The sequence below is a fragment of the Pteropus vampyrus genome, unplaced genomic scaffold (genome assembly GCF_000151845.1).
Source record: "Pteropus vampyrus isolate Shadow unplaced genomic scaffold, Pvam_2.0 Scaffold635, whole genome shotgun sequence".
Classification (NCBI taxonomy): Eukaryota; Metazoa; Chordata; class Mammalia; order Chiroptera; family Pteropodidae; genus Pteropus; species Pteropus vampyrus.
Genome location: NW_011889416.1, coordinates 522,722 through 541,981, shown reverse-complemented (window position 1 = coordinate 541,981; position 19,260 = coordinate 522,722). Strand labels below are relative to the sequence as shown.

The window sequence follows — 19,260 nt, the reverse complement described above, 5'->3', positions numbered from 1 at the left end:
GAGTAAAACCTCAGACCCTTCATAGTTCCTGATACCTTAAGGTAAAAAATAAAATTTAACTTTGTTTAATTATATTTAATTTCCCCAAGTATTCTTATTAACACCCTCTAGAAAAAACTCTGGGAATTGTTATAGTAGGCAATAGGGAGAGCGTGCTATATGGATAGTACGTGAAACAGTTAAAAGGCTACTGCATTAGTTCAAATGAGAGAACATGAGGGTCTTGGAATGTAAAGCAGGTATCACTATGATGTATGTTGTAGAAGATGAAGAAGTATCACTAATGATACAGAACACAAGAGGACAGGTTTGAATGGAAGTAGAAGAGACAGAAGTTTCATTTGGGACATAATGAGTTTTTGGATTGGTAAGTCATTCATGTAAAGATGTACTACAGCAAGAAGTTATACCTGAAACTTTCCTTTCACATTTTATACAATTATAATTGAGTATAACATGCCCAAATATACAAGGAGTTAGATACATGTATCAACAGACAAAACTGAATCTATGTCTTTGAATCTACTCATTGACTCTATGCCTCCTTATATGTGAATGGGGAAAGAACTATTACAGAGACTGAACTTAAAAATATAGTTGAATGTTACGATTTCTGTTTGTGCATGTAAAGAACTTGGAAGTTGCCACTCCATTGTAACAACAAGCAAAAAGCTGAACAAACTGAAAAATCAACAATTCTTCTTGGATCCCTAAGAGAGGGGAGAACACAGGGCAAATGACTACCTTCAAGACTGGAGAGACAGACAAAAACAGGAAGTCACAGCTTATCTGAGCAGACACCCACCAAGTGGAAATTGCCTCAGGAACCAATGCCAGAGGAAGAAAACCTGATCTCTAACTGATGAATTGCTGTAGGCTCAGTGTGGACAACTCTGAGTTAAAAACCCCAGGGGCAAACAGACATGGGGGAAGGGGCAACAATATTGTGATATTTACCTCAGGAGCTTGACTAGATTCTCACAGTAAATATTGAAGAAAAATCTCCTCATTCTTCCAGCAGAGGGAGGAGAAAACAAACCATTTTGAAATACCCCAGAGCAGTGGTCCCCAACCTTTTTAGCACCAGGGACCAGTGCTCCTATGAGAATCTAATGCTGGATAATGAGGTGGAGCTGAGGCAGTGATGCTAGCGCTAGGGAGCAGCTGAAAATACAGATGAAGCTTCACTCCCTAGCCAGCTGCTCTTGTCCTGCTGTGCAGCCCCGTTCCTAACTGGCCCACGGACCAGACTCTACTGGTCTGTGGCCTAGAGGAATTAGGGACCTCTGCCTCAGAGCACTCTGTTTTTCTTAACAAGGCCTGCCCTTGGTGAAAACTGGATAACCAGAGCCTAACCTGCTGGGGTACTGTCAGAACCTAACTGACCTAGAAGAAAGGAAATACCCAACTCTAGCTCACTCCAGCCATCCTGTCCCCTGAGGGGGAGAAAAGAAAACTGAGAAACTCTTGAGAAGTTCACAGTCCAGAAGCTCACTAAAAGACTGAGACCTAATCATAGGACCTACAAAAGATTCCCCTCCCACCTCACCAGTACATTACTAAAGGCCAATTTACAACAGTTCCTTTTACCTAGCACATAATGTCTGGCTATGAAGAAAAATTACAAGGCATATCAAAAGTCAAAAAAACATAATTTTAAGACACAGTGCAAGTATCAGAACTACACAAGGCAGGGATATTGGAATTATCAGACTGGGAATTAAAAAAAATCTGATTACTATGCTAATGGCTCTAAGGATAGACAGTATGCAAAAACAAGATGGGCAGTGTAAGCAGAGAAATGGAAATCCTAAGAAAGAACCAAAAAGAAATGCCAGAGGTGAAAAACACCTAACAGAAATGAGTAATGCCTTTGATGGGCTTATTAGTACACTGGACACAGCTGAGGAAAGACTCTCTAAGCTAGAGGATGTATCAATAGAATCTTCAAAAACCAAAAAGCAAAGAGAATAAAATCTAAAAAAAGAACAGAATACCTAAGGAGCATGAGCCAACTACAAAAAGTGTAACATACACGTAATGGAAAGACCAGAAGGAGAAGAGAGAAAAGAAATATTTAAAATAGTAACGACTGAGAATTTCCCCAAATTAACATCAGACTCCAAATCACAGACCCAGAAAGCTCGGAGAACATCAAGCAGGATAAATGCCAATAAAAATATATCCAGGCAAATAATTTTAAGTTACAGAAAATCAAAGATAAAGAAAAATCTATGAAAGAAGCCAGAAAAATATGACATCTTACCTATACAAGAAAAATAAGAATTAAATCCAACTTCTCTTCAGAAACCATGCAAGCAAGAAGAGAGTGGGGTGAAATATTTAAAATGTTGAAAGAAAAAAAACACCATAAACTTAGAATACTGTACCCTGTGAAATTATTCTTCAAAAGTGAAGGAGAAATAAAGACTTTCTCAGACAAACAAAAATTAAAAGAATTGCTTGCAAGAAATGTTAAAAGAAGATCTTTAGAGGGAAGGAAAATAAGGTCAGAAACTCAGATCCACAAAAACGGAGAGTACTGAAGAAAGAGTAAGTCAAAGTAAAATAAAAACTTTTGTTTTTCTTATTCTTAATCTAACACATAATAGTCTGTTCAAAATAATACCAACAATGTATTCAATTCTGTGTGTATGCTTATGCATGCTTATATATAAGTGAAATGAATGACAGAAATGATGTAATTTATTATTACAAGTTATTCACACTTTCCATGAAGTAGGATAGTGTTATCTGAATTGAAATCGGATTAGCTGTCAAAGGATACTTCAAATTCTAGGGCAACTACTGATAAAAGCAATGTGCTAAGAGAAAAAATGCAATCATATAAAATGCTCAATTAAAATCACAAAAGGTAGTAATCAAAACAGCATGGTATTGGCAGAAAAACAGACACATGGACCAGTGGAACAGAATCAAGAGCCCAGCAGTAAACTCATTATATGGGCATATAATTTTTGACAAAAGAATCAAAAACATACAGTGGAGAAAGGAAAGCCTCTTCAATAAATGGTGCTGAGAAAACAGGACAGCCACCAGTGAAAGAATGAAACTAGACTGTTATCTATCACCACACACCAAAATTAACTCAAAATGGATTAAGGACCTGAATATACAACCTAAAACTATACATTGCATAGAAGAAAACACAGGAACTAACTCATGGACCTTGGGCTTAAAGAGGATTTTATGAATTTGAACTCAAAAGCAAGGGAAGTAAAAGCAAAAATAAATAAATGGGACTACATCAAACTCAAAAACTTCTGCACAGCAAAAGAAACCATCAACAAAGTAAAGAGACAACCATCCTAAAGGGAGAAGATATTTGCAAGCAACACCTCCAATAAGGGCCTAATACCCAAAATATACAAAGAACTCATACAACTCAATAACATCAACCAAAAAATGATTCGATCAGAAAATGGGAAGAGGGCCTGAACAGATACTTCGCCCTAGAGGACATACAAATGGCCAAGAAACATTTGAAAAGATGCTCAACATCACTCACTATTAGAGAAATGCAAATCAAAACCACAATGAGATACCATATCACACTGGTTAGTATAACTATTATGAACAGGACAAGTGATAACAAATGTTGGAGAGGATGCAAAGAAAAAGGAACCCTCATCCACTGCTGGTGGGACTGCAAATTGGTACAGCCACTATAAAAACAGTATGGAGGTTCCTCATAAAACTAAGAATTGATCTATCATATGATCTAGTAATCCCTCTACTGGATATTTACCCTAAAGACTTGAAAACTCATATCCATAAAGATATTTGCACATCGATGTTCATAGCAGCATTATTCACAGTGGTCAGGACGTGGAAGCAACCGAACTGTCCTACGATAGATGATCGGCTGAAGAAGCTGTTGTGCATATATACAATGGAATATTACTCAGCCATAAGAGATGAAATACTGCCATTTGCGACATGGATGGACCTCAAGATAATCATGCTAAGCGAAATAAGCCAGACAGAAAAAGCTGAAAATCACATGATATCACTTATATGTGGGATAAAAACCTAAAAGCAACAAATGAACAGGACAGAGACTCATGGACATTGACTATAGACTAGTGGTTACCAGAGGGTAGGGGGTGGGGGAGGAGAGGGGAGGTAGACAGGGTAAAGGGGGTCAAATATGTGGTGACAGAAAGAAATCTAACTGTGAGAGGTGAACACACAGTGTAAATATATGTATGTCTTAGTGTTAAATTGTACACCTGAAACTTACTGGATTTCGTTAACCAATGTCGCCATAAAAAAATTAATTAATTAAGTTTTCAAAAAGTAAAAAAAAAAAAAAAGAATTAAAACATGGTGAAATCTTTAAAGACATAAGTAAAAATAAAAATTCATGAGAGGAAAAAAAATGGCATAGATGATAGAGGCTCTGTTCACCCCTCTGGGGACCAAATCAAAGTTGTGACGGAAACAAGGAGGAGCAGTAAGGAAAGATCTCCTGGGATCTAGATGAATAAGCCATACAACTATGAAGAAATCCAAAAAAGCACGCTGCAACAGCACAAGGTAGGACAGGGAGAGGATGTGGGGCTGCCTGATTTTGAGGGGCTGAATGAGATGGAGGCAATGGCAGTGGCTGAATCCTCTTAAAGGGGCTGCGTCCACGAGTGGATTTCTGCAGTGACGCATCTGCTTACTCTGATGACCAGTGCTAATTCTGTAGTGCCAATTCCGCTGTGCTCAGGGGGCACCAAGGACTTATAGGGAGACATAGTCAGAGTGAGGGCTGAAGCAAGATTCACACTTTATAGAAGTGCTGGCAGTATCCATTGTTCCCTGCTGAGCCCTCTCCCCTACCAGTTCTCTGGACACAGCACCACCGTAGCCGTGACATCATCAAACTGGATAACACAGGTCGCTCCACCCAGAGGATTCCCTAAAACTCCACCTCCTCCAACTCATGGCCCCACCCAAGCCACATCCATGTATATCCTCAGCGAGTCAGGTAGTCCTTGCTGAGTAGTGCCTAGACTCACACTGGAGGCAGCTGGCCCCAGTCTCTGGTGTAGCCTTTTGAGGCAACTATAAGCAAAGCATCTGTGGATTGCTTGCTGAATCTTAACAGGTGGCCCCAACGGGACAGGCTTGGGCTAAACTTCGCCTGTAACTGAACCCCTCTCAGGACTGGACACCTACTTCACAAATCCACACTAATAAGGCCAGGAGACTTAAGAGCTTTGCTTAGTACATAGAAACAGACACGGAAAGGCAGCCAAAGTGGGAAAAACAAAGAAGCAGAAACCATATGAGAGAACAGAACAGAGATCCAGATGTAATGGAGTCAAGTAATCTAACAGATGCAGAGTTCAAAACACAGGTTTATAAAGATGCTCAATGAACTTTTGGGAAGTGTAGATAAATTCAGTGAGAACTTAAAGAGATAGAAAACATAAAAATGGAAATGGAGATTATAAAAGGAAACCAGTCTGAAATGAAGAACACATTATCTGAGATGAGAAGTATATTAAATGGAATAAACAAAGGAATAAACAAAGTGAATAAAGAAAAGGATCAAATGCCCTTTCTAGAGGACGGGAAAGCCAAGGGCATGCAATCAGAATGGCAAGAGAGAAGATGCCAAGACTATAAAAATAATTTAAGGAGCATATGAGACACTATTAAGGGTCCAAATATCTGTCTGATCGGTGTAAATAAAGAAAATCAAGATGTTGAACAGCTGTTTGAAGAAAGAATCATGGAAAACTTCCCTCATCTGGTGAAGGAAATAGACATAAAACTCCAGAAAGCTCAGAGAATTCCAAACATCAGGGATCCAAAGAGGCCCACACCAAGACACATCATAATTAAAATGCCAAAGGTTAAATACAAAGAAAGAATATTAAAAGCAGCAAGAGAAAAACAGATAGTTGCCTATAAGGGAACACCCATAAGTCTGGCAGCTGATTTCTCAAAAGAAACTATGCAAGACAGAAGGGCATGGCACAAAACATTCAATGTGATGAAAACCCAGGATCTACAACCAAGAATACTTTATCCAGCAAAGCTATCATTTAGATTCGAAGGACAGATACAGAGCTTCCCAGACAAAAATAAGCTAAAGGAATTTATCACCTCCAAGCCAGTATTACAGGAAATGTTGGAGGGACTTCTTTAAGAAAAAAAAAAAACCTGTATCAAAACCAGGAATAAAGAATGGTAATAACTACATTCCTATAAACAACTACCTCAAATGGAAAAGAATTAAGTGCTCCAACCAAAAGACAGTGTGGCTGAATGGATAAGAAAACAAGACCCCTACATATGCTGCCTACAAAAGACTCACTTCAGATTAAAAGACATACATAGACTAAAAGGAAGGAGATGGAAAAAGATATTGCTTTGACGGAACTAGAAGGTATTCAAGTCAGACAGGGAAAGATAAACAGTATATGATTTCACCTATATGCAGAATCTAAGGAATAAAAAAACCAAACTAATCAAAAACAGACTCACAAATATAGTGGACAATTTGGTGATGGACAAAAGGGAAGGGGAGTTGTGAGGCTAGGAGAATGCAGTGAAGGGTTAAAGAAATAGTATTAATATGTTTGCTAGGTGGAGGGTCAGAGGAGGGAGGGAGCAATTGGGGGTATCGTTTTATGAACTGCATAGATGTCTAACCAATGTACTGTATACTAGAAACTAATTAAAATAAGTAAATTTAAAAAATGACAATAAATAAAAATCTAATTATTAGTGTTAATAAATCACAAAAGGCAGAAAAAAATAGAAGACATAAACAAGAACAAATAAGGGTAACAAATAGAAAATAGTAATGATCATGGCAGCTGTTAATCTAAACATATCAATAATCACCTTGAATATTAATGATTTAAATGAACTAATTAAAAAACAAGCTGTCAAGCATTATTCACAGTAGCCAGGGCATGGAAGCAACTGAAGCGTCCTACAATAGATGATTGGATAAAGAAGTTGTGGAATATTGCTCAGCCATAAGAAGAGATGAAATACTGCCATGTGTGACAACGTGGATGGACTTCAAGATAATCATACTAAGCGAAATAAGCCAGATAGAAAAGAGTATAAACCACATGATATCACTTATATGTGTGATATAAACCTAAAAGCAACAAACGAACAGGACAAACAGAGACTCATGAACATAGACTATATACTAGTAGACTCATGGACATGGACTATAGAGTAGTGGTTACCAGAAGGGTAGGCTGGGAGGTGGGAGGTAGATGGGGTAAAAGGGCTCAAATACATGGTGACGGAAAGAAATCTAACTATGGGAGGTGAACATACAACGCAATATACTGCTATTTTGTACACCTGAAACTTACTGGATTCCATTAACCAATGTCACCATAAAAAAAAAAAAAAAACCCAAGCTCTCAGAGTGATTAAAGAATAAGACCCAAGTACAAGCTGTCTACGAGAAACCCACTTTAAATATAAAGATACATATAGATTAAAAGTAAATGGATGGAGGAAAATATACAATGCTCATACTAATCAAAAGAAAGCAGGAGTTGCTATATTAATTTTGGACTTCAAAACAAAAAAAGCTATCAGAGAGAAAAAAGGCATTACATAATGATATAGGGGTCAATTCTCCAAGAGCACATAACAATCCTTAATGTGTATGTGCTTAACAAGAGCGTCAAACTATGTGAGGCAAAAACTAATAGAATTGTAAGGAGAAACAGATGAATCTACCCATCATAGTTGGAGACTTCAGCACTCCTCTTCAACACCCAATGGCCAGATCCAGCAGGCAAAAAAAATCAGTAAGGACAGAGTTAACCCCAATAATACCATCAATCAACTGGATATAACTGACATATATAGACTACTTTATCCAAAACAGCAGAATGCACATTCTTCTCTAGGTCACATGGAACATTCACCAAGATAACCACATTCTGGGCCATAAAACACACTTTAACTAAAAGAATAGAAATCACACAATGTCTGCTCTTAGACCACAATGGAATTAAACTAGAAATCAATAACAGAAAGATAACTGGAAAATCCCAAAATGTGTGGAAATTAAATGCATTTCTAATTAACACATGGGTCAATGAAGAATCTCAGGAAAATTTAAAAATATCTTAAACTAAATGAAAATGGAAACACAACTTATAAAAATCTGTGGGATACAACAAAAGCAATGGTTAGAGGGAAATTTTTTAGCATTGAATGCATATATGAGAAAAAAAGGAACTAAAATCAACAGTCTAAGTTTCCACCTTAGGAAACCAGAAAAAAAAAAAGCAAATTAAACCTAAAGTTAGTAGAAGTAATAAGAATTAGAGCAGAAATCAATGTAATTGAGTAAAGAAAATCAATAAAGAAAAGCAGTGAAACCAAAAGCTTACTCTTTGAAAAGATCAATAAATTTAATAAATCTCTAGTCAAGCTAAGAACAAAGAGAAGACACAAAGACAGAAATGAAAAAAGGGAAATATTCTGGTTCAATATTAAAAAATCAATTAATGTAATCTATCACATCAACAGACTAAGAAAAAAATCACATGATGATATCAACAGATACAAGGAAAGTATTTGACAAAATCCAAACCTATTCATGATAAAAACTCTCAGTAAACTAGGAGTAGAGGGAAACATCCTCAACTTGATAAAGAATATCCACAAAAATCCTGCAGCTAACATCATACTTAATGGTGAGAAACTCAAAGCTTTCCCACTAAGCTCAGGTACAAGGATGTTCCCTCTCATCACTCCTTTTCAACATCATACTGGAAGTTCTAGCTAATTCAATAAGACAGGAAAAGTAAATTAAAGGTATATAGGTTGGGTAGGAGGAAATACAGCTGTCTTTGTTCATAGATGACATGATCATCTATATAGATGATCCAACAGAATCAACCAGAATAACCCTTGGAACTAAAAAGCGATTATACCAATGTTGCAGTATACAAGGTTAAAATACAAAAGTCAATTGCTTTCCTATATACCAGCAATGAACAAGAGGAATTTGAAATTAAAAACATAATGCTATACTTAAAAAAAAAACAAAAACACAATTCTATTTACATTAGCATTCCCCAAAATGAAATACTTAGGTATATATATATATAAGACCTATAGAAGGAAAACTACAGAACTCTGATAAAAGAAATCAAACAACTAAAGAAATGGAGAGGTATTCCATGTTCACAGATGGGAAGATTCAATACTGTCAAGAAATCAGTTCTTCCCAACTTCATCTATATATTCAATGCAATCGCTATCAAAATCCTAGAAAGTAATTTTGTGGATAATGACAAACTGATTCTAAAGTTCATACGGAGAGGCAAAAGACCCAGAAGAGCCAATACAATACTGAAGGAGAACCAAGTTAGAGGACTGATACCACACAACTTCAAGCTACAGTAATCAAGATAGTGTGGTTCTTGTGAAAAGAACAGAAAAACAGATCAGTGGAACAGAATAGAAAGCCCAGAAATAGATCTACATAAATACAGTCAATTGATCTTTGACAAAAGAGAAAACGCAATGAAATGGAAAGGGACAGTCTTTTTAACAAATGGTGTTAAAACAGCTGAATATCCATGAGCAAAAAACAAACAAAAAAACACACACAACTAATCTACAGACCTTACACTTTTCGAGAAAATTAACTTGAAATGAATTAGATCTAAATGTATAACACTCCTAGAATATAGGAGAAAACCTAGATGACCTTAGATATAGTGATGACCTTTTAGACATGATCCATGATAGAAATAATTGATAAGTTGTAGTACTTTATTAAAACTAAAAACTTCTGCTCTGTGAAAGACAAAGCTAAGGGAGTGAGACAACAAGTCACAGACTGGGAGGAAAAAACTGCAAAAGAGACATCTGATAAACAGCTGTTATCTAAAACATACAAAGAACTCTTAAAACTCAAGAGAACAAACCAATTAAAAAATGGGCCCAAGACCTTAAGAGAAATCTCACCGATGGAGACATACAGATGGCAAATAAGCATGTGAAAAGATGCTCCACATCATATGTCATTAGGGAAATGCAAATTAAAACAGTGAGATACGACTACGTATCTACTAGCATGGCCAAAATGCAGAACACTGATAACATCAAATGCTGATGAGGATATCAAGAAACAGGAACTCTCATTCACTGCTGTTAGAAACGCAAAATGGTACAGCCACAATGGAAGATAGTTTGGCAGTTTCTTACAAAATCAGACATACTCTTACCATATTTGCACTCCAGTAATTGCACTCCTTAGTATTTACCCAAAGGAGTTGAAAACATATCTGCACAAAAACCTGCACACAGATGTATATATGGTTTATTCATAATTGCCAAAACCTGGAAGCAATGAAGATATCCTTTAGTATGTGAATGGATAAACCAACTGTGGTACATCTAGACAATGGAACATTATTCAGCACTAAAAAGAAATGAGCTATCAAGCCATGAAAAGACATGAAGGAACTTTAAATGCATATTACGAAGTGAAAGAAGGCACTCTGAAAAGTTTATATACTGTATGATTCTAACTATATGGCATTCTGGAAAAGGCTAAACTGGAGACAGTAAAAAGATCAGTGGTTACCAAAAGTTAGGGAGAAGGGATGAATTGGCAGAGTATGGAAGATTTTTAGGGCAGTGAAAACACTCTTTATGATACTATATTGATGGATCTATGTCATTATACATTTGTCCAAATCAGCAGAATATACAAGACCAAGAGTAAACCATAATGAAACTATGTACTTTGGGTGATTATGATGTGTCAATGTAGATTCATCAACTGTAAAAAATATCACTCTGGTGGGGGATGTTAATAATGGAGGAAGCTATCCATGTGTGGGGGCAGGAGTTAGATGGGAAATCTCTGTAGCTACCCCTCAATTCTGCTGTGAACCTTCAGCTGCTCTAAAAAAAGTCTTTAATTAAAAAAGAATACAGATGAGAGAGGTCATAATTGATAGAGCCAGTGGGTACAGGGCACAGTGGGTACAGGGCACAGGATCCAAGGCACAGGGAAAGGATTAAGCTTTAAAAAAGGAGCTTTTCCACAAGACAAGAGGGAATAAAGATACGTACCTAGCTCTAATATGAACTTCAGTATTACAATGGGAGCATAATGACAGATTCATGCTGTGATTTTAAAAGTCACTTGATAAATTGTACACAAAAAGTGGTTAAAATGGTAATTTTTATTATATATCTTTTACATTTGTGTGTGTATATATATGTTACTTGATTACTATTCAATTTCCATATGCTAATAGGTTAAGCACTGACCATTACATTTTATGGTTGGCTCAAGTTTAGCTTTTATTTTACTAACTACTCTAGATCTTACATAAGACAAGTCCTAATTACTTCTTGTGGCCACTAAAAAAGATATATTCCACTTTATCCATAGTTTGTCTATTCCTACTTAATAGCATAAACCAAAGATCTTACCATCTGAAATACATCGGAGCCTTCATCAAAATCTACCATAGCAAAAAATATCCTGTTGGTAAATGCACTGGAGTATCGCCAAGAGTTTGCCAGGATCTGGAATTCTTCATCAGCTTGCCTGGATGCAATCAGATTTGTAAAATTAACATATAAAACATTTTAAAATGCAATCTAGTTTTATCAGCAGTAAAACAGATCCAAAGATACAACAGCAGTTTTTTCCAATGGGAGTGTGGCAGGGCAGAGAGACAAGCAAGTCAGACTCTGCTGACAGGGTTAAGACAAACCTTGGCAACCTCTGCCACTGTTTTGGTATAAGAGAAACCTTACCCTAAGTGTTGTGGATTTCAACATAAAGTATTAATTACCTGACTACACTTCATACTTTGTGCCTATTTCTTATCTCAAAGCTCTTTCACTAGTCACTGGAAAAATCCAGCTAACTGTCTCTAAATTACTTCTAAGAATTCAAAGACAAGGATGAAGTATTTTCCCAGAGAAAATAGACTATAATATTAATTCATTTTAAAAATCGAAAGTACAAAATGCTACTTAGTAAATAAAAACACAGTCACATGAATTATTAGGGTAAAAAACAAGAAGAATCTAGGAAACTGAGATTAACTGAATCTTCGAGTCATGTTTTTGACTTTTACTTTATTGTCCATGTGGTTTCAGTTTCTAAGATCTGACAATTCTTCATTTGTGATTATCTTTTAACTCCATCCCTTTCCATTTATATCCATTGCTATTATCTAAAGTCAGATCCTTAATATCTGACATTAGAATATTAAAATACTGACTCTAGTTTCTCCTAAGAAGCAACTCTCAGAAACTGTTGCTTTTCTATTACCTTCAGAATAGTCTCCCAAGTTCTTTCGCTGGTTATTCAAGGTTATCATCTAGTTCCAAATAATCCATTTAGCTTTTATGTAGCCTTATTACTAATAAATCTCAATCAGGATCCCTTAATTACAGCCTTTTATTTATTTCTATCTCTGTACCCCACTGCACACATCATTGTTTCTAACCAGAATCCCCTACCTCTATCTAAATCTGTTCCATCTGTCTAGCCCTATTATAAATCCTATCTTTTCCATTAGGTCAACCCTACCTACTCTTGTTATATGTCCTTTCTGAAATTTTACAGTATTTATTATATATACAATTAATTTGATACTTAATCACAAATCGCCTTATATTGCCAGTGAAATTTTCATGTGTGGAACTCATTTCCCTAGCCAGATGGTAAGGGCAGGACATCTTTCTTATACTTCTTTTCCTGATAGCACCAAATATACAGTATTATACATATTGCTGTTGCTTAATTTTTCTTTTTTGAATGAGTTTAGGAAATCATGAGTTAATTTTAAATTTAGTCTCATAGAAAGATACTAATAAAAACTTAGGTTAATACGAACTGCATTAATTTGCATTTAATACAGAATTATGAGTAATTCTTGATTTCAAGTTTTTTCACAGTTAATACCTACTATTCTTTTTCCTTCTTCTATTTACTTTTAATTTATATTCAGCATACACCCCATAAAAATAAGTACTCTGGGACCAAATGTCTCGACTATCTCTACCTCCAAGGAGAAAATCCTTTAAGAAGAGTTGCAAGGCTTGGGGTAGCATAACACGCTATTGTGAAAGGAGGCTGTCTATTTCTTCACATGGGGTGATGCTGTCAGGATTTGGAAAGCCTCCAAGATTTTACTAAATTAGTTCACAGGGTAGCTTTGCCATTTCATTTAAAGTAAATTCCCAGACCACATAGACTGATTTAAAAATATAAGAATACCAAAAGGCAAAAGCTTTTTTTAGTATCCACTATTTTTAATTATCCATAGTGCTTTTGCTTAAAGAAATACCAATATTTATTCCTAAGATCATTCAAACAGTAAAATAAAAATCAATAAATCATTATCTGATGAATGTTTAAGTGGAATTAGTCTTAATTTCCAGGTTACAATCACTACAAAATAATCTAGAAAAAAAGAAACATCTCTAAATCACGTATATTTGTTTTCTAAAAAAGTTCGCTTATAATTCCAAACTTGGATGTAACCACTATTATTACATTAATAAACATCTCTAGCTTGGGTAGATCAGCTAAAATTTTAGAACTTGCTTCTTCCAAAAATGAGAGAATATTTGCTTTACTACCTTCTGGAGCTGTTGTGATAAAATAGAGTTTGAAGTTGAAAGCACTAAATCAATGTTATTGGCATACATTTCTATAACTTAATACCAATTTGTAAGATGACTATTAGATTTTTAAGTTATTCCTATGGTGGCTACCACAATTCTTTATCCTTGCTCTTCATTCCCCCCATTAATATGGAAAACCAAAAAATGACTATAAAAGAGCAGTAGTATTATGTGTCACTACAGATATCCTAAGTAAGGTATACACATTAATTTGTTTATGTACCCACTAATTTTTCTTGGATTGAAAAATGGTTAAAATATTAAGAGTTATTTAATTTCAAAGTGTAGTTGAAAGTTCATACTTGCATACAACACATTGTCTATGAAGTTGGAGAGCAGTGAACATGACAATAACGGAGTAGTTTCTTGGTGGGGCTTTAACAAGGCGACGGAACTTGTCTCCATTCATTCTTATTACAGGCCTTTTATTGGTCCATTCCATCAGCTGACTAACCTTTTCAGATAACACCATCTAAAAAAGACAAGGGGAACATGCTATTAATACTCTCAACTTGGCATATAAAGTTCCTTTTAACTAGGCAACTTACTTAACACTAAGACCAACAAGCAGAGGTACATAAAAAATGTGAGAGACCTCAAAATAAAATTTGGCAGTTGGGCCTGATAATTATTCTTAAAATTAATTATTACATGATGAGATGCAATCAAGCACTATGTTTTTGATGTGATTACTTGTTTACTAATGAATAAAATAATATAAAATCATAAACCCCTTCATTTGCCAAAGATTCCAAAGAATGTTGAGTTAAATAGGCTAGTTTTTTATAAGATTTTGCTTCTCAAAACACACACACACACACACACACACACACACCCACCCTCAGAGACACTAGAATAGTTGAAACAATCTTGAAAACAAAAAATGAAGTTGGAAGAATCACTCTACCTGATTTTAAGGTTTACTACATAGCTATAGTAAGCAAGGCAGGGTAGCAATGATGAAAAGATAGACATATAGATCACTGGAACAGAACCAAGAACCCAGAAATAGATCTACATAAGCATAGTCAACTGATTTTTCACAAAGGTACAAAAGCAACTCAACAGAGGAATGAGAGTCTTTTCAATAAATGGTGCTGGAGCCCCTGGGCATCCATAGCCAAAAATATGAACCTTGAATTAAACTTTATACTTATATAAAAATTAACTCAAAATGAAGAAATGAAAACTATAATTTTTTTATAAAATAAATATAAGAGAAAATGTTCAGGATCAAGGGCTAGGCAGAGTTCTTAGACCGGACAACAAAAGCACAACTCATAAAAAGAAAAAAAAAATTGATAATCTGGCCCTCATCAAAATTAAAAACTTTTGCTCTTATGTTAAAGACCCTGTGAAGAGGATGAAAAGACAAGCAAAAAGAATGGAAGAAATATTTTCAAACCATGTATCTGACAAAGGATTAGTAGCTAGAATATATTTTTTAAAACTACCAAAACTGAACAGTGGGGGAAAAAAACACAAACAATTCAATTAGAAAATGGGCAAAAGATATGAGATATTTCCTAGATATCTCAGATAGCAAACTCAACACATGAAAAGATGTCCAACATCATTAACTATTACAGAAATGCAAATTAAGAGCACTATGAGGTATCACTACACACCTGTTACTAAAGTAAAATATAGTGACAATACCAAACGCCGGAGAGGAACTGTATCTCTCATACATTGCTAGTGGGAATGTTCTAGGGTACAGCCACTCTGGAAAAAGGTTTGGCAGTTTCTTAAAGAATTAAACAACTAACCAAACACTAACCATACAATTCAATAACTGCATTCCCAAATATTTATCTCAGATAAATATTTATGTCTACACAAAGAAAGAGCTGGATTTTGTTTGTTTCTTTTTAATAGCCAGTCATCATGAGGCAATGGAAAAGAGACATGGTTAGTCAACAAAAGCTTCAGTTGAAAATTATGCAATCATATTTATTTATCCATTCCCTCATCTCCATCCTTACCTTATATTCAAACTTTATAAGAGTAGCAAGACAAGAAAAGATAAAAAGTGCAGAAGATAAGAATCTCAATGCACAGTTAATGCTAATTTATGGTTTTGTTCTTCTTTAAAGGGATATGTTCATAAAGGGCTGGGAAATCCTAGAGTAGTTCATTATTCAGAAGCATTTGAACAGTTACATTTCCCATTACTTACACTAAAATGTGGCCAGGGCACTGGCATTCAAATTTTAAAAATAGTTCCCTCTCATGAAACTCAATCATCGGAAAACAGATGTTAGGCTGTGTCTTTTCACTTTGGAAGTGGATCAAAAACCTACTAGAAAAATAGCACTTTGAAAGATGGGTGTCAGTAATGCAAATGAGTTGCCTCAGACTTAGGCTAAGAAAATAATCCTAGAACCAGTAAGAATAGCTTCTGTAGCTTTAGCCACCTCAAAAAAATTCACAAAGAATACATGTCTAGTGGGTTATAACTGAGTGACCCTAAATGGTTTTCCTAAGTGGTCAAGAACTTAGGACACAAGCATATAAATCCCTCCATACCCAGTAGATGTTTCATGACATTTTTAAACTTTATTCTAGTGCTTATCATTTTAAGACACTTTTTAACATCTGTTTTCTTCTCTAGACTATTAGCTACTAGAGAGCAGACACACACAGTATTTCACCATATAGTAGGCACTCAATAAGTGTGTACTGAATTTCTATTTAACAGAATCCAGTTGGGAATGGATTCACCTGCATATTACGTTAACATATAAGAAAAGATGATTACACACATAAACACACAGAAATGGAAATTTTTTAATACCAGGAAGGGAACAGTAACATGGATTCTAAAGATACACGACTTACCTTTAAAGCATGCCTAACTTCAGCCAATACTGAATATATATATACATATTCATATATGTACATATAATATGTATATATATTTCCTAAGTATACTTCTATGAGTAAGAGAAAGATGGCATACAAATTATTTTGTAGATACAAAATAATTCCAGCAAGAGCCACGAATTGAATATGCCACACATGGAAAACTCAAAATAGCCTATAAGCCCATAGAGAAATATATATATACTCTCACGAGACTGGCATAACAAATAATAAATAAGACTTGTGGAACAATGAACGATACTAAGGAAACAGGTCCTTGTTAAAAGCAGTGAAGACAATGAACTAGAATAGAAGGTAGGATAAGGGACAAAGGTGGATACCAGTACATCTTTTTTTAAAAAAGTGTACTTATTTAAATTAGTTTCAAGTATACAGTACATTGGTTAGACATCCACATAGTTCATAAAACGATCCCCGCAAATGCTCCCTCCCTCCCCTGGCCCTCCACCTAGCCATCAAATTAATGCTACTGCATTCCCTACACCATGCTTCCTATCCTCATGACCAACTATCAACTACTAATTTGTACTTCTTTAATCCTTCACCCAAGTTCATCTTTCAACAGTAGAATCAGTTACCAATAATTACCAAGAGTAGAGAATGTTTGGAAAAGATGGCAGAGTGAGAGACGTCCCTAGATCTCTCCCCTTGAAACAACAATAAGCTGAACATCTAAAACTCAACAAAAAACACCCAAACTGCACACCAGCACGTCTGAGCGTGGGATCTGTACATAAGAGCTACCACAGGTCAGAACCCAGGGTGTCATGCGATGGACTGGGACAAATAAAAAAGCTGCCTCTCGCAGCCGCCGGAGTTCTTTGCAGGAGGAGGGGGAGGGGTGAACATGTGGCGACTTCCCTGATCAGCCCTGCCTAGAAGTGCCAGGACTTTTCTACCCAGCTGGCAGCAGGGCTCAGTCATCAGGACAGAAAGCAGAGAAGCGGGACAGGACAGCAGAGAAACAACAGTTGATTTTTAATGGCCCCGGTTGCAAAAACCGAGGCTGAACTGCAGCCCCAAACTCCCAATCCCAGAGGGCCCCTCCCTCTATACCCTCCAAGACCAATCATGGCAGAGCCCCAGGGGAATCTGCGCAAACGCTACCAAAACTGTTGCTAATACTGACAGGGACTGAAACTGAGAGTAGCGAGTGTGAATAAAATCTACACGAAAATAAAAGACATTAGGCTTTATATAAAGCGGAGATCCAAGAGGCGTAGACGCCACCTACTGGAAACCAAAAGAAAAGCACCTTCTTTGCAACAGGCTAAAGAGAAACCTTTATATAATAAATCTTTCTGGAAAAACAACAGAATACACTTCCATTAATGCCCAGGTGGAGAAAAAGTCCATTAAACACCAGGAACAACCAAGGTGACAAGGTGTCTCAGAAAGAAAGAGAAAAATCTTCAAAAAATGAGCTTACAGACATAGAAATATGCGGCTTAAGTCACATAGAATTCAGGATGGTACTTCTGAAAAACTCAGCGAGTTCCAAAACAAACCATATAGAGAATTTCAGAAATTGCAAAAACAGCTAGATGAACAGAGCAAAGAGACTGAAACCCTCACGAAGAACCAAATAAGAACTTCTGGAGAGAAAAAAAAAAACACACTGTAAAAGTTGACAAATGAAATAGCAAGCTTGGGAAATACAGTCGACCAAATGGAAGAAAAGATCAGTGATATCGAAGACAGAAATCTAGAAATAAATCAGAAGGAAGAGAGAAATCAAAGAATGAAAAATAATGGAAGAGAAATACAAGAAATAGCTGATACAATCAGGAGAGGAAACATAAGAATAATGGGCACTACCGAAGGCAAGGAAAAGGAGCACGGACCAGAAAGCATTTTCTGACAAATAGTGAACGAGAATTTCCCAAATCTAAGGAATGAGCTGGAACTTGGAATTCAAGAAGTCAACAGAACACCCAAATATCTCAACCCAAAAAAGTCTTCACCAAGACACATTGTATTAAAGTTATCAAAAATCAATAATGAACATAGAACTCTCAGGACATCCAGTGAGAAGAAAATGGTAACATATAAAGGTAAAACCATTAGATTATCATCGGACTTCTCAGTGCAGACCTTACAAGTCAGAAAAAAATGGAATCAAATATTTAAACTATTAAGTGAAAGGAACTACCAGCCTAGAATAATGTATCCAACTAAGCTCTATTTCAGATACAAAGAAGTCAAGATCTTTTCAGATATACAAAAATTGATGAAATTCTCCACTACGAGGCCTGAACTACAGGAAATACTGAAAGGGGTCAGCTAACCTAAAAAAAATAACAACAACAAAAATACATAATTAGGAGTAAAGTGGCGATCAGGCAAATAGAAGCAGAGGAGTGCAACTCTCACTAAGAACAGAGCATTATAAGCTTAAATAATAATAAGAGAATTGATATAACAAGATAGTAATGAGAGGGGGCTCCATAGTGTAGTGGTTAGCACATCTGCTTTACACACAGAAGGTTCTGGGTTTGCACCCCAGGTGGAACCATGGGCCATAGCCCGGGTGTGTCAGGCCCTGGGTGTGCCAGGGGTGCCGGTCCTGGGTATGCGCCATGGGCGTATGGGAGGGGGTACCCTGTCTTCATTGATCCTGTTCTTAAAAATGAAAAAAAAGGGAAACAATGACTAAAAAGGTGAGGATTCAAAGATCTAAATTCGCAAAGC

At 36.0% G+C, this 19,260-nt stretch overlaps 1 protein-coding gene across 1 annotated transcript in view; it reads right to left on the bottom strand.

Annotated features, from left to right (window-relative positions):
* MAGT1 (magnesium transporter 1) overlaps positions 1 to 19,260 on the bottom strand; it is a 43,880-nt gene that overhangs the window by 17,301 nt on the left and 7,319 nt on the right. The window contains exons 2-3 of the mRNA XM_011384939.1: positions 13,986 to 14,155; positions 11,470 to 11,587 (exon numbers count right to left, since the gene is read on the bottom strand). Of these exons, the coding sequence (XP_011383241.1) occupies positions 11,470 to 11,587; positions 13,986 to 14,155 (288 nt within the window). The remainder of the gene's footprint in view (positions 1 to 11,469; positions 11,588 to 13,985; positions 14,156 to 19,260) is intronic.